Genomic DNA, 20,919 nt, shown 5'->3' on the forward strand with positions numbered 1-20,919 from the left:
TGAGGCGTCAGAGAAGCAGGGTAGCTCCTGCTGTGGTACTGGCTGGTGCTGCCAAGCAGCATGAGATGCCTGTGTGCAGGATGCTGTGGATTAAACATCCCCTGTTTATTTTAACCAAAGTCTCAGGGTCCCTCAGGATAACAGCAAGGACACAAAACCCCCTCAAGAACAGGGTCTGTGCCAGGCTGGGCCTCAGGGCTGTCCACAGGACAGTGCCTGTAACAGGAGACGAGAGCCCCCTGCACAGTCCCTGTGCCACAGGGTCCAGAGGGGTGCTGAGCTTCCCCTCATCTCCGGTACCGGTACCGCTTGAAGTGGAACCAGAGCTGGAAGATGCCGTTGGCAAACTGGCAGCGGAAGCCGTGGCGGTGAGAATACTCCCACTCACGGTTGACGATCTTGAAGGCGATGTCCTCATAGGGGGGCCCAGCATGGAAGCGCAGGATGGCGAAGTCCTTATTGTCCTGGCAGGCCTCCAGGAAGTACTCGGGCGTGGAACGCTTGTCAATAAGGTCGGGGTAGAAGATGTTGAACTTGTATCCCTGCACGATCTTGGGGGGAGGGTTGTCGAAGTCATAGTGGGTCTGGTTGTACTTGTTCCACTCGAAGCCGGTGTGCACGCGGTTGAAGAAGCGCGGTTTGCGGGGCCGGTACTTGTCTGCCCACAGGTAGGCCTTGCCCGTCAGCGGCATCTCCACGCTGAACTGTGCCTCATCTGCACCCATGCCCTCCTTGGCCTTACGGAAGAAGATGTCATCGGCGCTCTCAGTGGCATCACCTGGAGGGAGGAGAGCTGCTGTCCCCTCCTGCAGTGCCGGCCAGGCCCGGGCTGTGGGCATACTGCAGCGGGCAGGAGCGGCAGATGCTGGGCAGGGGTTGCAGAGCTGGATGTACAGACGCTATCCTGCAGACCTGGCAGGAGCTGTGCTGGAAAACTCACCCAAAACGCTCTTCCCCCTTGTTTGCAGCCCAAACGGCTGGGTGGTGAGGCTGGGAGCAGGGAAGGACTTGCCACAGACAATTCGTAGGGAATGCCAGTACTCTGAGCCCCATCTCCCTGCTTTTGTCTGAGCCACAGTACCCTTCGATGCCTGCGGGCATTCCTCTGCCAGGCCAATTATGGCTGTGTGCTCCAGATCTAGCCCCTACCCTTTTCTGAGGGCACTGTCCCCCTCCAGCCCTGTGCCCTGAAGCATACACGTGGTCCCCGTGCCAGTCTGTGAAGTTGGCAGGAGCAGGGCCTGGCCATGGGCTCCTACCTGTGACCTGCAGCTGCTGGCGCAGAAGCAGCAGGCGATGTGTGTCCTCCTCAGCCTCCAGCACATGGGCATCGAAGGGCAGCTCACTGGTGCCCAGCAGCCGGGGACTGTACTTCCCCGCATCGTAGTCATCCAGGCTTTGCTGGATCAGGTCCTCCTCCATCAGCACAGCTTCCCCCTCTGCCTCTTCTTTGCTCTCTGTGTCCTGCTCAGCCTCTGGCTCTGAGGACGGCCCTGGCTGTACCATGACGCTCTCCTCTGGATCCAGCCTGAAAAGAAGAGCAAAGATGGACATGGTAGCCTGGCTCTCTGCCCAGGTGAGCTCTGCCTGTGAGAAGACAAGGCAGCATTCTCTTGTCCCAGATGCCCCATGAGAGGGGCCCGTCTGGCTGTGCTGCCCAAGGGAAGGGCTGCATACCTGTCACTGGGGGAGGCTGGCTCCTGTTTGATGATGGGGAAGAGTGGTTCGCTCTCCACACCCTGCTCCTGCTTCAGCTTGTACAGTTTCTGGCGCAGCACATCCTGGTGCCGCTCTCGCAGCCTGCAAAAGGGATGAGCTGTCAGGTCCCACCCAGCAGAACTGCCCTACGTCCACACTGCCCACGGCTGTGATGCCCACCATACTGGGTAGACTCTGCTGTGTTCTGTACAGTTTTGAGCTGATTAACTCTCCTCTCTGGTTCCCTCTTGGAGAACCCACTGTAAACATCAGCACTTGACAAGGGGCACAGTGTCCGACCCTTCTCTCCCCTTGGGAAGGGCCAACCACCGCACAAAACATGTAACACCCCTTCAACAACTCCAAGTTTTTACCTCCCCAGCTCTGCTCACAGCAGAGTCTGTGCTGCCTCCTTCCACAGCCCTGGACAGGGGCTGTGGCTGCTCTCACCTGGCCCGAGCCATGTAAGCCTTCAGCTGCTGCAGGAGACTCTCCCAGTACCCAATGTCGAGGTTGGGTCCTCCTGCCCGGATCTTGCTCTCGATGCCCTGGTACAGCACCTGCAGCTGGTTGTAGGTCTTGCCCTTGAACACAGACTGCACGTCGGAGCTGACGGAGGCGTTGACGCCATCCCGACGCTCCCCTGTGGGTCAGAGCAGCCAGTCAGCCCCTGAGCACTTGGGTGGCCTCCACCCGGGCACTCCTGGGCTGGAGCCCAGCAGAGGATGGCTACCAGAGCCACAGCCTCCCTCCAAGGGATCCTAGGGAGCCCCCTTGAGCACAGGTGTCAGAGTCAGACGCTATACCCTGCTCTTCCCACTGCTCACTCTCCTTTTGACACCCACACCTGGCTCTGCCCTCCCATTCACCTGGTCCACCTTTCCCAGAGGCCTCCAGTTTGCGGAGTTTGGCTATCTCATCCTCCGTGATGATGGTCATGTCCCTCCAGAAGTCCACGTTCTTCCCCTGCTCCAGCTCCATGTAAACCTGCAAGCATGAGACAAGCACAACATCGAGCAGCTGCTCTGCACCATGGGTGGAGAAGCAGAGCTAAGGAGTGGAAGCACTGGGGGCAGCAGAGCTGGTACCTGGATGTCTTCCACCAGATCCTCCATATCAGAGACAGTCAGGCCGTTCAGGAAGGTGTAGGGCTCATGCATCTCCACAGCCAGGTCATCATCCTCCGCACTAATGTACTTTGCCAGCAGGTCAATGGGTTTTGCCCTCCCATCCCGAATGCGGATCTTAGACCTGGGCGAAAGGAGAGGTACAGTGAGTGGTGCTCAGCCTCCTCTGCTCCCTGCTGGGCCCAGCCCCGTGAAGTCACACACCTACCGCAGCTTGGCCTGCTGCAGGTGGAAGTTGTCCTCCTGCTCCTCCCACGTTTTGAAATGCTCTGCCTCCTTCTCCCGCTGCAGCATCTCCAGCTCCTGCTCACGCATCGCCTTCTCCCGCTCCCGCTCCAGGCGCAGCTGCTTCACCTGCCCAGAGTGGAGGAAGACATAAGCCACTGTGGATGGGGCATTCATGCAGGACACTCCATGAAGGATGCAGCCATAACCCTGCTCACTGAGCTGCCCTGGCTCCTGCCATCAGCCCAAGGCTCCCAAGGTGTCAGGAGCTAGTGAGGGCCAGTGGGGTGGGGCTGGGCTGCACACTGCTCACTGCCATCCCTTTAGAGGACAGGGGACACAGGTACAAGTGAGTGCCTCAGAACTGTGATCTGGTACTTGTCCTCCTTAGCACCTCTTAAGCTGGACTCAGCCCTGGGAAAAAGTCTTCCCAGCTTCTGCTGAAATAGCAGAAGACAATATCCTGTAGCCCCTGAGATCCTGCATCCTACAGCTTATGGGCACCTCCTGTCAAAAGAACAAGGAAACTTCTAGGTGAGTGACTGGGGAGTACTGGGAGAACTGGACCTTCCACAGGATTCTTCATCAGAGGGTGGGAGGGCACATCTGATCCTACCTTCTGCAGCTCCAGACGATTGTCCTCCTGGATTCGCTTGTTCCTCTCCTTCAGGTCCTTCTCATCCAGGTGGCTGATCCCTTTCTTTTCCAGAGCCTGAAACAGAGTGGCCAAGGGAAGCTGTGAAATTCAGTGACCTCCACAGCCCCACACCGCCAGCAAACATCACTCTATCCACCTGCTCCTGCTGCTCCAGTGAGCTCCGATCCTGCTGAAGGTCCCCAAAACCCTCAAATCCTACTCCAAAAGTAGCTCAGTGATGCCCAGACCCAATCCAGGGAGGCTGACACCAGCAAACACTCATCCTGCAGTTCCCAGCAGGCCTAGGCCCCTCTCCCACACCCTGTTCCACACCCTTAGCTACACACCAAAGGAGGTGAAACTCCTCTGGGCTTGCCAGAAGCACCCAGATAAGCACTTTGGCTGTTCTTAGTCTTTCAGTGTTAGAGAGCTTCCCACTAAAAGCAGATTCCCCTAGAAGCCCCACACTCCTCCACCTTCTTCTGTGGTGGCCACAGGGGCATGACCTCATTCAAGCAGCTCCCTATAACCTGTAGATGCGGGGGAAAGCTCACCTTGCTCCAGATGAAGGTGCCCAGCAAGTTATTGTCCCCAAAGGGGTTGTCAGTGTTGGTGTAACCCATGTACTCCTCTCCCCACCCCATCTTCTCCCGCTTCTTCCTCTCCTTGGCTTCCTTCTTGGCCAGACGTCGAGCTCGTTTCTCCTCAGGTGTCTCCAAAGCTTTCATGAGTGCAGCCTGCTTCTTCTTCTCCTCCTTCAGCCTCAAGCGCTCCTGAAGGGTCAGTTGCTGCCCTGTCTCCTCCCTGCCATGGGACCGTGCCGGGGAGGGAGAGCTGATGGAGGAAATAGAAGACTTGGAGCCATCTCTCTTCCTCTGCTGCTCTTTGCTCCGAGCTCTCCTCCTGTCTCGCTCACGCTCCGAGCTGGAGCCAGAGGAACGACCTCGGGACTGTGAGTGGAGTTTCTTCTGGCTCCTATGATGCTGGCCCCTGGTTTTGCTTTTCTTCTTCCATTTCTGTCTCTCATCGCCAGAGTTAGAGCTGGAACAGGGAAAAAGGTCGTGTTTCAGCTGGGGGGAGGGTGACTGGCTGCGTGTCAGGCAGCAGATGCCCCGGAGCAGAGAGCACATTTCCCTGCTGCAGATGTGACAAGAACCCAGCCGAGCCCCAGCAGCGCCAGCAGCAGAGCCCAGAGCGCCCTGCGGCTATTCCGTGGCGGCGCCTCCTCCCTGTACCCCCACCCCGTCCCCTGAACGGTGAGTTTCGCGTCCGGGAGAGCGCTTTTCAACCCACCCATCAGCCTGGTTCTCTTCACGCCTCCTCCGGTCCCTGCCTGCGCCGGCGGCTGCCCCAGGTGGCCCGCCTGTCCCAGCCGAGGGAACGCGTCGCCGTGGCACCGCCGTGGCACTGGCATCACCCCGGGCGGGCCATGGCGGCGGGCAGAGGGGCCTGGCTTGGCTCGCCCGAGCTGCCAGCCGCAGCCGGTCCGCCCGTTCCCCGAGTCTTGCCACAGGGTAGCCCAAATGCCCACTCTACCAGTCCTGGGCCCTCTCAGGCGCTCCGCGGCCCGGTCCCCGCTCACCCTGAGCTCGGCTCCCGATGGCGTCCTCCGCTCCGGCTGCGCCGCCGCCTCCGCCTCTCCCGGCTCCTGGAGCGCTCCCGACCCCATTCCCTCCTTGGCGAGCGAGACCGCGGCCGCCGGGCCGGGCTGCGCGACCCCGAACCCATGGACCGCGGCTGCGGAAGCGGCTGCGGGGACGGCTCCGCCCCGGGGGCCTTCGGCAGCGCCCGACGAGCAGGGCTGCCCGCCCTCCTGCCTGCGCCTGCCTGCCCCTGCCCGCCCTCCTGTCTGCCCCTGCCCGCGCCTGCCTGCCCCTGCCCGCCCTCCTGCCTGCGCCTGCCTGCCCCTGCCCGCCCTCCTGTCTGCCCCAGCCCGCGCCTGCCTGCCCCTGCCCGCCCTCCTGTCTGCCCCTGCCCGCGCCTGCCTGCCCCTGCCCGCCCTCCTGTCTGCCCCTGCCTGCGCCTGCCTGCCCCTGCCCGCCCTCCTGCCCGCGCCTGCCTGCTCGCCCGCCTGCCTGCCCCCGCCGCCACGCCACGAGCCCGACGCACCTGCCCGCCCCGGTCCCGGTGCCGTAGGCTGCGCTGCGGCGCAGGCAGCAACTCGGGGAGGCCCTGGCGGGAGGCGGCTCCCGAGCTTGGACCGCGGCAGCCCTGGCACTGCTCCTCCCTCCCCTCTTCACCCCCACTAACGGCTTAGGCGAGACCAGAGCAGGAGAGGCAGACACGGCACAGACACAGAATGCTTTATCACAGAGCTGGACACACGGCGGCAGTTACAGCTCTCTGGAACAAGGGCTCCCCGAAGCGGGAGAGGGAACCCCCCCAGAACCACAGAAAAGAAAGAAAGAAAGCAAGCGCTTATGACTGAATCCCGACCACCACTCCACCACCTTCCCACTCCGAGGAAAAAAAAGAAAAACAAACAAGAGAAACACGAGCACAGCCCTGGCTTGACATCCCATTCCGGCCGCCAGCCCCCGCGCCCCCCACTTCCGTACATTCGTTACACGGTGCAGGCAGAGCGGACACGGCAATGAGCGGGATATGAACAACCGAGAGAACATACTCGGGTCTAACATAGACATCCACCCATAGAGAACCCAGGCACGATCCGGCACGCCTAGCCCCAGGCCGTTTGCAAAGAGCTGGAGCACAGCGGTGGCTGGAGATGCAGACGCTGGGCTGGGCGGCGGAGCCCCTGCGACTGCCGCTGAGTTTGTGACAGCTCCCGGCTGGACCTGCGAGAGCTTCGGCGTCACTGAAAACACTTCCCAAAGCACAGTCTGGGCACAGGCAGCCCCCGCTGCTCACAGAGCCACCACCAGCCAAAAGCTGGATCCCTCGTGTGAGCATTCAAGGATCTCTACACCAGCTCCTGGGTTTGCTCCTTGCCTCTGCTCTACACACACCTGCCTATAGGAGCTTGGTGGCAATTGGGGAGAGATGCCCATTTTCTCCTCCCAAACCCGTGCTGCAGCCACCGGCAAGTTGGCAAAGGCACAAGCTCACCAGCAGCCTCAGCACCAGACAGTACTTGGGGCACATCCTGCAAGGCTGAAGGTCCCAGCTGGGATGATGAAGACAAAGAGAAGCAGTAGCTAACGGAGCTACGTGGGAAGTGGCTGGCAGGGCTGCTCTGCTCGTAGGAAACAGGGTGCCTCCTTTCAGTGATGGGGGGGGGGGGGCTGCACCTGGGACAGCACTTGCCAGCGAGCTGCTGGGGTCACTGACAGAGAAAGTAGGCAACTCGTGTCCCAGATGAGCTGAAAGTGCAGCTGGAGGGACACTGAGACGACAGGAGATGCTTCTCCCCTAGTAAAGGGCTGTGTTTTCCTGTGGGCAAGACCTAGCCCTGCCCTCAGACCCTGCATGTCCTGCAAAGGCAGCACTGACAGCACTTGGGAAGTGCTGCAGAGCTCCCCGCTGCCCTCCAGCTGCAATACAGGACAGGGATGGGGGCTAAGAGCAAGGTTTAAATTCCAAGGTCCTTTTATCCTCCATGGGAAACGGTGAGCAGTCCTCCAGCTCAGAGCTGACACACATCGAGGAACATGTGTGAGCCTTGGAAGGGGCAGTTTCTGTTTCAGATCAGTGTCTCCCCAAAGGAAAGTTCCTTCTGTCTCCTCATGTTGATAGATAAAGTTGCTCTATGTCTTCTCACATGACCAACCCTCCATTCCAGACCTACTCCCTCCAAAAGTTTCAGCATTACAGAATTGGGATTGTCTCAAAAGGCCCAAACACCTGAGGAAAGACAGTGCTTGGAATGAACCTGCTGCAGAGGGTCTGCATTTCCCCACATCTTTTGGAACCAAGTGCATCTGCAGCTTGCAAAGTTCATTCACTACGACACTCAATGAAGGTGGGGCTCAGATGCTCCCTGCACAGAGATTAAGCAGCTTTAGAGACCTCCAAAATGAGGGGAAGAAATAAAGTCTCTATCAGTGATGCTTAAACCATCTTAAAACAAGATGCTTGATTTCAGCTGGCTGTAAAGCCCTGACAAGGCTAAACCCATCAGCCTGTGAACAAGGAGGGCCCTGGGTCAGACAGCCTGAGCCCACCCTCCCAAGTTCCTCCCCAGAGCTATGTTCCTCCAGCACAGTATTCAAAGAGCAACATCTGAGGACACATAAAAGATGTGGCTGCTTCTGGCCTTTCTACGCAGGGTGTCCCACTGATGCAGGGAAAAGCCCTGAAGGCTGAATCCTGTGCCTTTGGAAGCCGCTTGCTGCCAGCCCGGGGGCAGGTTGGTCTGCAGGGACTGCACTCTGCTGCCCAATCCCTGCCCTCCCTGCAGCAGTACCCACCACAGCCCGTGGGGCCCCGGTGGGCTCCCTGCCTACTGCCGGGGCTGTCATGGAGCAGTGGCAGCAGCTGAGTGAAGGAGCTGTCATGTAGCCAAAAGGGAGTTTCTTGAAAGATTTTTGATGGGTTATTTGGTAAATATATTAAGAAATCTAATAGCAGCAGCTTGTGAGATCCCCAGCCTGTGCTCTTGAGAGCAGCACACATCCCAGCCTTCAGCATCTGCAGGTGGGGGGTTGGGGAGGCTGGACTCTACTTCTAGGCAAGAGAACTCATGATGATCCTCACCAAGGATCCTAACTGCACATCACAGAGGGGAAGAGCTTCCCACCAGCCCAGTTACCTGCTGAGACCTGAGTTAACCCATCCTGAGTGCTGCTGTGAAGAGACTGGGTGGCTGTGCACTGAGAGGGGGTCTCACTTCCCCGCTGCTCTACAAGAAATCCCAAGGATGTTCTGAAGACTGTGATGAGAACAAAGACCTTGACCCTTTCCCAAGTGAGGCCCCTAAAGCACATGAACGAACACCTGGGCTCTGTCTGGCTAAAGGATTTCCTTTCTTCTCTCTGGGAGATAGGGATGGGACTGCTGGAGTTCAGGACAATGCTCTGGTGCCTGTCCTGCGGACAGATGGATCAGCCTAGTCTGAAGACTACCCCATGACAACCAAATCCTCTTCCTAAAGCCTGCAGCCCTCGAGAAGCAAACTCCAGACACCTGAAGCAGTGATTGCCAATGGCAGATGTTACCACAGGCAACATCCCAGTCACCCAGCTGTTTGTCCAACAGAGTCTGTGAGTACAGAACTGTCTGGCACGATCAGGTGGCAAAGCCAGGCTTGTTTCTGCCTCCAGTGCGTGCAGCCACGCAGGCACTTCCCCAGCTGCCGAAGTACAGCAGATAGGTGGGAACCCGACGTTCAGTGCTCCCCCCAGTCCTGGGCAGCTGGACACACTGATGAGCATGCATGTGCAGGGTGGCTCCTGTGGGGTGCACTGTCCAGACGAGCCATGCTGGGCAGAGTCCCCGGGGGTGCACAGCTCTCCCCTGCCCGTGCCCCTGCGCCTGCAGCAGGCAGTGAGGCAGCCGCGGGACGAAGCCTGGAGCCCAAACACGGCAGAGCGGTGAGCAGCAGTGCGGCAGTTGGTGAAGGCAGGACCCATCCCGTCCAGAGGAGCGCCGAGGTTACTGCGTCACTGCCGACAGGGATCGTTTGCTTCCCCCACACAGTGATACAGATCAAGAGGAGTCACTTGGGATTTCTGGATCCAAGACAACTGGCATGGCTTCTTCGGACCGCTGGAAGATGGGAGCAATTCTATTCGAGGGCGTTTAATCCATTGCATTTACATAGCACCTTTCATCCCGGGGTTTAAGTGCTTCGAATAGAAGTGGGTGCTGCACACCACTAGCGCACGGGAAACCGAGGCACAGAGTGGTTAAGTGACTCGCCTTGGCAAAACTGTGGCCGCGTAGGGACAGCCTCAAACCTCCTGACTCCATCAGCTGGTTCGACCCAGCTGCTGCCTCAACGAGCCCACTCCAGTGCCTGCCCTCCCCAGCAATGTGCTCTTACCAATTCTCCAGTGCCGTCTCCCCCTCCTTTCTGATGCACAAACAGATGACAACCGAAGAAGAAGAAAAAAAAAAGTGCAGCAAACTAAATGTTTAAAAAAGCACATTTGTGCTGTCTCTGTGCAAAGATAAAAGAAATAAATACATGATTAAAAAATTAAAAAGGTTCACAGTATCACACATGGATAGGTAGCTACGGTAGTGCACATCTGGAAACACTGTTGCTGCCCAGGGCTCTCTGCACGCAGCTGGATGCCTCCCTTGGGAGCTGCGAGGTGGTTTCTTTCCTGCCCACGCCTGGGGTAAGTAGAAATAGAGGGTTATAGTTTTGCTCCGTTCTGAAATGCAGTGCCTGGGATCCTGCAGTGCAGCAATACTGGTGTCAGCAAGCTCTTCCCCATCCCACCGGAACGGCTGCATTAACGAAAAGGGACCACGTCGACCTGCAGAGGGAATCGCTGCTCTCCGGGGCTTCTGTGTCTGCATAGAGATTACTGCAAGAGGCAGAGAAAGCAGAGTCAGCGCCGGGCAGCCGCCCTGCACCGCCAGCTCTCAGCTCCGCCAGCTCCCCACAACCGCGGCAGGCACCAAGAGATGAGGCTGCTTGTGCTGCGTCCTCCAGGGGTGGCAACACAACCGGAGAGCCTCAGCTACTCACAGCTTTCCCTGCACCGCGGATTTTGGAACAAGCCACAGCCCTTGCTGAGCGGACCGGGGCTCTGCCGGCGCAGACCTCACCTGCTGGCAGAGCTGCCCCGAGGCACGGCAGGGCTCTGCCGCAGCCGCCTCACGCTGCGCAGAGGCCACAGCAGCTCCCTCTGCAAACTGCCCCTGCGGAGCGAGCGCCAGCTCTGCCCTCGACCCGCCGGGCACCCGGCTCCCGTTCCCTGGGCACTTACTGTATCGCTCTCCTCATCGGAGACAGACTGGAGCTGGGCGCTATAGTGGAGCGGGGAGTAAACCCAACTCCTCTCATCTGTCGGCTGCCAGAGTGGCCAGAGGCGGCGGGGAGAATGCAGGGAGAGCAGCAGCAGAGCAGGGAGCAAAGGAGAGAAAAGGGAAAAATAAAAAGAGAAAATAAAAAGAGCAGGAGACAATACAGTAAGAACAGCTGTTCACGTGGAGGGAGAGAACCGAGCTCGGTGCCAGCTCTGGGCAGAGGAGCCTTCCTCATCCGCAGTACATACCTGCTCCCTGCCAGCTGGGACAGGGGCAGCCAGCCATCAGCTGGACTCTGCTCCATCTGCAGTGGGGGAGGGCACACCTTTCTTCTTGCAGGGACAGATTTTTAGCTTTTGAGATGCCAGGGGAACCTCAGCTCCCTGCCACAGCATCACCCTAGCTCCAGAGAAACATGGAAAGTGACTCATGCAAAGGCAGTGCCAGGGCTCGGTCCCTGCTACCCACTCCCAGCTCTCAATCTCTTGTTTCCTGAGCGCTGTGTATGCTAGGAGCTGGCACCTCTGGTGTCCAGAGGCTTTTCCAGTGCAACAGATTTGTTTTGCTGTGCCTTCCCCTTTCCCTGCAGGTCAAGCAATGCAGCAGATAGTTAGACATGGTGGATGGTGGCCACAGGAGGGAAACTGAGTCTTGGGAGACAGCACAGTGATGGGAACAAGGACAACAAAGGAGGCAAAGCACAACTGGGCCATGGAAAGAAAGGGGGGGGGACAGGGATGTGCATAGAGGGAGCTGTCACCATAGCACAAGATGCCCAGGCAGATTCAAGGGCTGGTGTTTGTTTCCAGCGTTCCCAAGGGGTACCCCACTCCCACTACAAAGAGGCAGTGTTGGCTCCAGAGGTCAAAACCCTGCCCCTTTGACTCAGTCTGGGAGTTGCAGAGGAGAAGAAATGGATCTGGATACTTGGAAGAAGCCTGGGGAAGCTCCCAGCCTGGGAACCAAGTGCAACAGTCTGTGTTGTACATGAAGCTACAAGAAGCCAGAGGAGCTTTGAAGCACTGGGCTCCACATGCTGAACCCATCAGTAACTGCAGCTGCATCAGCAGAGGAGGAAGGAGGGACGAGAAACTCTTGTCTGGAGCTTCTTACAGGGCTCTGCTAGAGGCACAGGAAAGCTCAACGCTGCATGAAGTCTGCCCCACATCCTGTTTTTCATCCATCCCGAATGAACCACATGCTCCAGTCAGGCTTTTTCAGAACTTTTTAGGAGCTCAGACGCATGCAGGAAGATAAAGGAGCATCCGGTGCTTGGTGTTAACCCTGTCGGTGCTGGGGCAGCCAAATCCAGCAGGAGGCAGCTGGAGAAGCTCACATAGGTGCAGCACTTCTGCCATGCCATCAGCCAAGGCCAAGCTGGCCTGCTTGGCCCTGGCCTGCTTCCCCATGGACACTGCCTGATGCACTCTCCACCACAAAGGCAGGCACTGGGGGAGACATGCTGGACAACTGCTTGTGTGGAGGCTCCAACAGCACTGCCATTGCCCCCTAAGGACATCAGCTCTCCCAAAACCTGAGAAGGGAAACACTAAAATCCAGAGCAGTTCAAGCCCCTAAATACTCAACTACCTCCCTCCACCTTTCGAACAGGAAAACCCTTCCAGCTCCCAGAAAGCTGCTGTGAGGAGGCAGCACCTTCCAAGAGGGGCTGGAGAGCAGAAACCATGCTTGACCCAGCAGCAGCTCCTAACTCATTGGGCTTTATGAGCTGCTCACGACTTGGCCACAAGCCAGTTTTATTTGCAACTGGATTTTCAGCCTCTTCAAAACACCTCAGTAATCTCTTCTGAAACCCATGTGGTTTCCTAGGCAAAGGGAGCTGAGCCTAACATTACCTACGAGGACTCAGGTGCCTCTCTGGCCAGGTCTGGTGAAAGGGCACTTGATGGCAGCAGCTGTGTCACCAGCCTGCAGAAAAGCAGGGCAGAGCAGGGCTTCCTTCAGGATCCTACAGAGAGATCCACACCTCCCCAGTTTCTTCTGGGCTGTCTCCTAATGGCCACACAATCCAGAGCCACAACAGAGAAAGGAGTGGAGTGCTGGCCCCAGTGTTTCAAAGCTGCAGCTCTGCTCCCCTACATGCTAGGCTGTTCACTTACAATCCCCGAGGACAGCGAGGTGGTTCGGAGTCTGCGCTGGCGGGGAGAGTAAATCCAGTACCTCCCATCTGTGAACTGGTTCACCCCAGGGCAAGGGAAGTGAGAAAGGAAACAGAGGAGAAAAGGATGCTGTGAAAGAGAGGATGAAAGAGAATGCAAAAACCAAAAAGCAACTCCAGGCCTGAAGGGATCAGCGGGCAGGAAAGCCGTGCGTGGGAAAGCAGCGCCCGTGCCCTGCCAGCCTCTGCGCTTTGATTCCCTAGTGGGGGAGCTGGAGGAAGAGCTTCCCTTCCAGCACCAAACCTTCACGGACCAGCTGCTGGGACCTGACAAATCATCCTCTGCACACAGCATCCCTTCATTGACCACCGCTCCTGGAGCACTCCTGTGAGACACTGACTGTGGTCCAAGCCCTGCTGCACTCTGGTGCAGCCAGACCTGAGCTCCAGCTCAAGCTGTTGAGAGCAGCCATGGGAACCCAAATCAGCTTTTCCCTTCATCCCAGCAGTGGCAAACACTCCACAGCACACAACACACATTTAATGCAAAACTCAAGGACTCAGATGAAGTATGAAATGCTGATGAGCACACACTACACAGATTGTTTCCTCTGGATAGACAGGTGCCCCTCAACTTGGGGGTGTCCCTATGCCCAGGGACAAAGAGGAAGAGGAGCTGAAAAGAGGAAGAGGAGCTGACCCTTGCTAGAAGACACTTGCCAGTGAAGCAGGCTGTCTCTGCAGGCAGCTTGCAGGCAGCCGCCATCCATGGGCAAAGAAACAGCAGCAAATGTTAGAGGGAGCTGCTGGCATCTGAACAACATGCACCAAACCACACACAGAGCAGCTCTCCAAAGGGAGCAGAGTCCTTCCACTGCTCCCACAAGCCTGGAGTGACTCGACAACGAGTGAGCAGCTCTGCTGCAGAGACATGAGCAAGGGGAAAGGCAAACGTTGCCATTTTTAGGTTGGCCTGAAGGAGCTCATCACAAGGGCTCATCTCATCTTCATCACCATTTAACTGACATCAACGAGCTGGAGCTGGGTACTTCTTTTAATGGAAAGGTTCCAGTGCCCAGGCATGGGATCTGACTGCTCATGGGTCAGAGCCTCAGCTCTGCTCTAGGAATCCGTGGGGCTGGCACATGTTGCTAAAAAGTCTTCTTCAGTCTGCAGAGGCTGCTCAGACATTGTGAGAGGTAACTGAGGAAACACAGCACCAGGCTCCACGGCACTCCACTGCCAACCAGCAGCCACCTCACTTACTCCCTGTTTTGGCACTAGATTTCCACTGCATCACCTAATGCACCTGCCTGCAGGGGAAGGAAAAGTCAGAGTTCACCAGAGCCTAAGGTCAGCCCAACTGCAACCACCTCCCTTCTGGCACTACACCACTGCAGCAAGTTTGTGTCTAGGAAAGCAGCTGGGGGAGGCCCTCAACTACCCCTGCAGCCACCCTGGCTTGTCCTGGGAGTGAACACACTGGCCTAGATAAGCCCTTCAGTGCTTGGAAATAGAGCAGCACACCTACAGCTACATCTGTAGCAGAAGTGCCACCCATCTGAGCCCCATGAGATGTTGTTTTGAGTTCGCCAAGGGTTAATCCATCTCCCTGCATTCCAAAGCCCATCCAGCGACAAGGTCTCGATGCTCAGCAGGCAGACAGCATGGGACAGACACTGCCTGCACCCCACTGCCCAAGTCTGAGGCTGTTACAGCCTTGTCCAACTTTTCCCATCATACCCCAGTGGGCCAGGCCAGGAAGGTGTCTTACAAAGTATATGTCTGTGACTGGCACATCATCTTCATCTGAAGCCTGGCTGGCTGGCTCCGAGGCCTGGCTGGCTGTCTCCACCTCTACTGTAGCTGCGGATGTGACAATGGCACAGGCTGAAGAAGCTGCCTCTCTGGAGGGGGGAAGAAATGACAGTCCAGTCAGTGGGTTGGGAAATGAAGCAAGCAAGGCTGAACCATTTGCTAGAGGGGAGCTAAGGTGCCCCACCACCGTGCCCAGACAGGCCAGGACGGCAGTAACAGTGCTCAGCTCCATGGCAGTGCCTGCTGCAGCAGCTGTCTCTCCAGGGAAGCTGCTGCCCCACGAGGTCAGCCTCCAGCACAAGTTGCCACAGACCAAATGATACCAGGTAAGGCTCTGCAAAGCTTCCTGAAACACTCACTCTTTGTCATCTTCTGCAGGAGCTACAATCTCGACATCACATTTGGGCTCCAGCTCAACACTGAGCTGCTGAAGCTCCTCTTCAATCCGCACCTCCTCATGTGACCTGGAAACCAAAGAGAGACAGACCCAAGGGCTCAGTCAGACACTGGTGGTGCACAAGTTCTCAGTTTTATGGCAGCCTGAATCAGTCCTGAGTCAGCTCAGCCTCTCACACCAAAGCCTTCCACAGCAGAGAGCTGTGCCGGTGCCCTTGCCAGCAGTGCCTGCTACCAGCAGCACTGAGCTTCTGGCACTGACTGAGCTGCTCCTCTCAGCTCCAGGGGAGCCATCAGACCTCTCAGGATTGAGGATCTGGGTAACTGAAACTCCCAGGCAAAAGTCAGTCATCAGACTGCAGTGCTCAGACTAATGAGGTGGGAAAAGGGGACAGCAGAAGAGGGATTAATTAGCCAGTGCTGCAGAAAGGATGGGCAGAGGCAAATGGAGTGCAGGAGGAAAGAGGAGAATTGGCCTCCAGGGAAAACTTGCATCCAGAGCTAGTCTGGTCTGATCTATCAACTGCACAAGGGCCAAAGCCTTCAACCTCTGCCAAGATTTCCAGTGCCCCAAAGGTGCACTTCCAGCACATCCAAGGGCTAACATGAGATTTATTTGCACGCTCAGGAGCTGCTTGTGACAATTTCCATTTAATACCTCGTGCTATCACAGTAATTGCTCATGCTAGCAGGGCTAGCTCCACAGTCCTCATGGAAAGGAGGAGCAAGAGCTTGCCAAGCTGAGATCACAGTCTGGGGAAAGGTTCCTGCGCAGGGCTGTCCTGCTCTGCGCTGGCCCCGGGCAGCCCCTGAAGCCAGCAGGTGGCACTCGGACCCAGCTCCCTGCTGCTTCCTCGCAGGGGTGTTAAGCTGAAACCCAGAGGGAATTCCCCAGCAGATTAGACTAATCAGAAGTGTGACACATGCTTGAGCAAATTAGATAAGGTCTTTTTCATTTCAGCTCAGGAATGTAAATTCACCTTCTAATAACTTTGTTCTTGCACTGGCTTTCAGCAGGGGATCACAGAGTGCTCTACAGACAGATCCCTGGCTCCCCTGCAAAAGGCACTGAGACATCAGCAACAACCGAGAGACCAGGCAGAAAAGCCTCAGAGGTGGCCACGTTCACACTTCTGACCAAGGTGCTCAGCTCCCCGTGTGGTTCAGGAGCAGTCACTTCTATCCACTTGACCTGTTTCTGGATGAGCAGCAACTCCCCCCAGCAGGCACAAAGGGTGCCCAGTGCAACTTTTCCCACCAGCTAACAGGGCTAAAGATTCCTTGCAAATTACAGGCCCGTGGGGCTGGATGGGCTGCACACAAGGCTGCTGAAGGAGCTGGCAGATGTGCTTGCCAAGCTGCTTTCCATTATTTACCTGAAGTCCTGGCCAGTGGGGAGGTGCCAATAGTCTGGAGAGTAGCAAATGTGACACATGCCTACAGGAAAGGAGCAACCGGGAAACTATCAACCTGTCAGTGTGCCCTCAGTGCCAGGAAAGGCCACGGAACAGGCCACCTGGAGGGCTATTGCATACCACATAGGGAATAACCAGGGCAGGAGGCCCAGACAGCTGGGGCTGGTGAAGGGCAGGTCCTGCCTGACCAACCTGATCTCCTTCTGTGATAAGATGATCTCGATGGATGAGGGAATGGCTATGGGTATTGTTTATCTAGACTGTGGAAAAGATTTTGGCACTGCTCCTCACAGAACTTTTGGGGCCAAACTGGCTGCTGATGGCTTGGATGGGCACAGCTCTGCTGGATAAAGCAGTGCTGGGCAAAAGGGCCCAGAGGGTGGTGGTCAGTGGAGCTAAATCCAGCTGGCAGCCAGGGACAAGTGGTGTTCCTCAGGGCTCAGTGCTGGGACCACTTCTGTTTAACATCTTTACTGATGCTCTTGATGAAGACACAGAGTGTGCCAGCAGTGAGCTCACAGATGGCACCAAGTAAGGTGGCAGTGTTGATCGGCAGGAGGGTAGGGAGGCTCTGCTGAGGGGCTTTGATAGACTGGATCCAGGGTCAGTGTTAAGAGGATGAGCTGCAACAAGGCCAAGTGCCAGGTCCTGCACTTGGGTCACAGCAACCCCAAGCAAGGGCACAGGCCTGGGGCAGTGTGGCTAGAAAGCAGAAAAGGACCTGGGGACTGTAATGCACAAGCAGCTGAAGATGAGGCAGCAGTGCCCAGGTGGGCAGGAGAGCCAGAGGCATCCTGTCTGGATTAGAAATGTGCCCTGCGGGAGCAGGGAGGGGATTGTGCCCCTGTGCTCTGCTCTGGTGAGGCCACACCTTGAGTGCTGTGTTCAGCTCTGGGCACCTCAGTACAAGAGAGATGTGGAGGTGCTGGAGTGAGAGCAGAGGAGGGCAAGGAAGCTGTGAAGGGCCTGGAGAATAAATCTGATGAGGAGAGACTGAAGGAGATGGGGATGGTTAGAGTGAAACAGAGGAGGCTGAGGGCAGAGCTCACCACTGTCTGCAGCTCCCTGGGAGGAGGCTGTGGAGAGGCTGGTGCTGGTCTCTGCTCACAGGGCATTAGCAGTGGAGCAAGAGGGAATGGCCTCAAGCTGCCCCTGGGCAGGTTTAGCCTGGACATTAGGAAAAATATTTTCCTAGCAAGAGTGGTCAGACACTGGCAAAGCCTGCCCGGGGAGGTGGTGGAGTCACCAACCCTGGATGTGTTTAAAGGTTTAGATGTGGTGCTTGGGGGTATGGTTTAGGATGAACCTTGCAGAGTAGGTTCTGAGCTGGACTTGGTGATTCTGAGAGGCTTTGCCAACCTGAATGTTTCTGTGGTTCTGTGAGGGATATGCTTGTAAGGAAAATTCTGTGTAAGCACAGGGGACCACTTGGTCACAGGAAGAAGCAGAATCTTGGCATGGGGCCAAAGATGAGGTCTGTGTGCAGCAGCAGCAGCCATGTCTCACCTGCCATCCTGCCCCGAGGAGTGTGTGCGCCTCCTGCAGAAAGAAACCACAGGGTCTGAGAGGGACTGAAGGCACAAATCTTGCACTGCCCCCAAGCCCAGCTCCCCACCCCAGCAGCCAGATGTTCTCCTTCACAGCTGAACCTTCTCCCAGCAGTAATTAATCCCATCAAAACTGTGTCTGCTTGCTCCCAGAAGAGGTTTAATGAAAACTGGCCGTTAGCATTCCCAGGCAGAGGGCAGCCTGCTGAGATCTGCAGCATGAAGAGGAGGTGCAGCAGCTGCCTGGCTGCAGTGGCGGGCAGGGGGTGGGCACTGTCCTCACCTGTACCTGGGCTGCTCAGAGGTCTCCGAGGGAGATCGCTCAGGAACAGAGAGAGATGTTGACGACAGTGTGGTGGCTATGGAGGCTGTGGTAGCTTCTTCAAAGGACGGAGGGGTGCAGGGCAGCAGGTCTGGCCTGCCTGCTGGCCCGAAGGAGGGAGAAGGAGAGATGCAGGAAGAAAAGGATGAGCAGGTCAAACACCAACACCTCACCTACAGCAGCTTGGGGTGAGGCTGTTCAGCCTGCACCACCTCTGTGGAACTGGTCATTTAAAACCACAAACAGGTAAGAACACTGCAACAGGTTGCCCAGGGAGGTGGTTGTGGTCATCATATGATACCTCCCCAAACCCTTCACCAGCCTTCTCTGCACCCCTCCAGCCCCCAGTATCTCAGGCTCACCAGCGCCCAGTCCAGGGGCACCATCCCTGGAGGTATTCAAGGTGAGGCTCGACAGGGCTCTGGGTAACCTGATCTAGTGCAGGATGTCCTTGCTGACTGCAGGGAGGTTGGACTGGATGACCTTTGGAGGTCCCTTCCCACCCAAAACATTCTATGATTCTAAGTTCATGAATGCAACAGCTTCTCCCAAAGTATCCTCCTCTAGCGAGGGCCAGCAAGCACCAGAGAGATGCTGCAGGAAACACAACGCCAGTGAAGCCACCTAACTGGTAACCCATGCTGGATTGAAGGCTTGGATCCCCAGAGAGAAACAGCGCAGCTGGATCCAGTGCTCACTGCTTTGGACAGGGACCAGTGCCTATGCCAGGGGTCCTCAAACTTTTTAAACAGGGGGCTGGTTCAGTCCCTCAGACACTGCTGGGGGCCGGACTATAGTCTGCTTCCAGCCCAGTCCCGGCGGGTGCCTGGGGGCTGCGGAGGCTGGAAGTGGCTGTTTGGTTCCCCCCCAACCCCCGGCAGGGGTGGGGGTCTGTAAATACTGGCGGGCTGGATTGAGGATCCCTGACCTATGCACTGGGGGAGCCTGCCCTTCAGCACTCATCTGTAGCTCCAGCCCAGATGGACGTGATGAAAAGGCAGCACAGAACCAGGCCATTCGCCTGGTTTACAGTCCCCTAACTGTCCAAACACTGTCATCAGAGGGCTCCTGCCCCCAGGCCTCCTCCTTCTCCCCACGCCATCCCCTTTTTTTTTTAGAGGTGGAAAATTCACCTCTTGGATTGCTTTTGGGCTACGCCTGCTGGTGCCAGGTGGCAATGCAGCGGTGACACAAGCAAGCATTTGTACTGCAGCACTGTGCCGAGAAGGGATTCCGTCCTGCTCGGCGCTCCCCCAGGCAGCTGACTGCTAGGGCCACCACACGACAGCCACACTCTTACCTTCTGCCCTGTCCTGCTTAGCTTTGGCACCTGCAAAGCACAGCAAGACATGCGGTGAGGAGCTGCCCAGTGAATGAGAGCAGGGTCCGTGGTGCACAGCAGGGGAAATTGATGAGAACAGGGGAGGATCCTAAGGAACTGCTAGGAAAGAGAAGGTGTTCACACAGCCTTCGGCTTCACCCTTACCTTCGTCATCCAGCGTGGGGTAGCTCCTGGCGGTGCGCAGGTCGTACTGAGCCTCGTCCTTCTCGGAGGGCAGCTGGCTGGCGGAGAACGCGGCCAGGGGCCCGGCTGTCTTGACAGCCAGCAAGGCACTGCGCCCCTTCTTCGAGGGAGAGGACTTCAGAGCTGGGGGAGGGGGGGGAGGGGAGATGAAATGGCCACCGGTGACTCCTGTCACCCCAAAGGCACTTTTCCCTTCACAGGGAGAGGCCTCTGCCCTGATACCCACACAGGTGCTCTACGAGTGCCACCTCCAAGGGGCTGAGCCTAAGCCAGGCTGCAGGGAGTGCTCCCAGGTGGGAGTCTGAGCAGATGCTGTGAATTAAGTTGAATATTTGCTGCTGTTACTCAAAACCATCCTGCCTCATGTCAGCTTCAAAATGAAAGTGCTGGCTGGAGCCAAGCATTATGGGGCTGGCAGCTCAGACTGTGACACGAGAGGCTTCCTGTTCTGGCTGCTGGCAATCTGCTGGGATGGCAGTGGGACAGGGAGGGGTCGGGGAGCAGCTCTCTGGCTTGGGTTTTCATCTTGCTTGCTTTCTGCTGTGCTTTTGCTGCAGACAGGCTGAGGTCACTGTGCATTTGTATCACAATTATCTGCTCAGTGAACTCTTCTCTCAATTCTTTATCTCAGCTTTTTTTGTGTGTTACTTTTCAATGGCTTCTGTGTTGGGGAAACAGCCAAGGTTCACCTGCTGTCTCTCTGCAACCTGTTACAGCAGAACAAAGCAAGATGTGACAACTTGAAGAGGCTTTGCAGCTCCCCAGCTTTGCTCTGCGTTCTAGTGGGAGTCTGCTCAGACTCCAGCGCCAAGCCTCTCTGAGTGGCCTGAAGCAGCAGGAGCGAGGCAGCAGCTCTGAGCTGGGTACTCACAGGAGTTCTTTCGGAACACTGTGTTGGTCATGAATTTGAAGAACCTCTCTGCATAGAAGCTGGGTCTGTGCACTGACACCGTGTCCTGCAAAGGCAAGAAGAGATGTTTCATTTGGAAACAATCCCTCGAGGCAGAGTTCCTCTAACAACCAAATGCAGTCCTTTTTATTCCAACATTTAGTTCTGATAGAGCCCTAAAATGGAAAAGCTTAAGTGAAACGATCTGATTAAGGCTATAAATAAGCCTGAAGAGTTGCCTCTGATGTGCCTGCATTTGCTGATATTCTTGCTGGAATTGTAGAATGGATTTTGCTGACTGCAGCCCTTGGAGGCTGCC

General features: G+C 56.8%; 2 protein-coding genes across 8 annotated transcripts in view; both read right to left on the reverse strand.

Moving 5' to 3' along the window:
- Nucleotides 1–90: 90 nt before the first annotated feature.
- CACTIN (cactin, spliceosome C complex subunit) lies at nucleotides 91–5,477 on the reverse strand. The gene is made up of 10 exons (XM_064175351.1): nucleotides 5,270–5,477; nucleotides 4,242–4,728; nucleotides 3,667–3,762; nucleotides 3,034–3,179; nucleotides 2,787–2,949; nucleotides 2,568–2,685; nucleotides 2,149–2,341; nucleotides 1,678–1,800; nucleotides 1,260–1,528; nucleotides 91–778 (listed from the first exon to the last, which is right to left on the reverse strand). Exons 1-10 carry the CDS (start codon nucleotides 5,413–5,415, stop codon nucleotides 288–290), a joined length of 2,232 nt encoding a protein of 743 aa, XP_064031421.1. The 5' UTR covers nucleotides 5,416–5,477; the 3' UTR covers nucleotides 91–287.
- Nucleotides 5,478–5,969: 492 nt separating this feature from the next.
- PIP5K1C (phosphatidylinositol-4-phosphate 5-kinase type 1 gamma) overlaps nucleotides 5,970–20,919 on the reverse strand; it is a 59,206-nt gene continuing 44,256 nt past the window's right edge. The window contains exons 11-19 of one of the 7 annotated variants that reach the window (XM_064174855.1): nucleotides 20,583–20,667; nucleotides 19,673–19,834; nucleotides 19,487–19,516; nucleotides 18,148–18,286; nucleotides 17,824–17,856; nucleotides 14,866–14,970; nucleotides 14,463–14,595; nucleotides 10,530–10,613; nucleotides 5,970–10,124 (exon numbers count right to left, since the gene is read on the reverse strand). In XM_064174855.1, coding sequence (XP_064030925.1) covers nucleotides 10,122–10,124; nucleotides 10,530–10,613; nucleotides 14,463–14,595; nucleotides 14,866–14,970; nucleotides 17,824–17,856; nucleotides 18,148–18,286; nucleotides 19,487–19,516; nucleotides 19,673–19,834; nucleotides 20,583–20,667 — 774 coding nt within the window. In that variant the 3' untranslated portion in view covers nucleotides 5,970–10,121. Of the gene's footprint in view, nucleotides 10,125–10,529; nucleotides 10,614–13,207; nucleotides 14,002–14,462; nucleotides 14,596–14,865; nucleotides 14,971–17,823; nucleotides 17,857–18,147; nucleotides 18,290–19,486; nucleotides 19,517–19,672; nucleotides 19,835–20,582; nucleotides 20,668–20,919 lie in introns of those variants that run through there. The other 6 variants (XM_064174856.1, XM_064174854.1, XM_064174859.1 and 3 more) reach the window with 6 other exon arrangements.

Source organism: Pogoniulus pusillus, chromosome 41 (assembly GCF_015220805.1).
Source record: "Pogoniulus pusillus isolate bPogPus1 chromosome 41, bPogPus1.pri, whole genome shotgun sequence".
Taxonomy (NCBI): Eukaryota; Metazoa; Chordata; class Aves; order Piciformes; family Lybiidae; genus Pogoniulus; species Pogoniulus pusillus.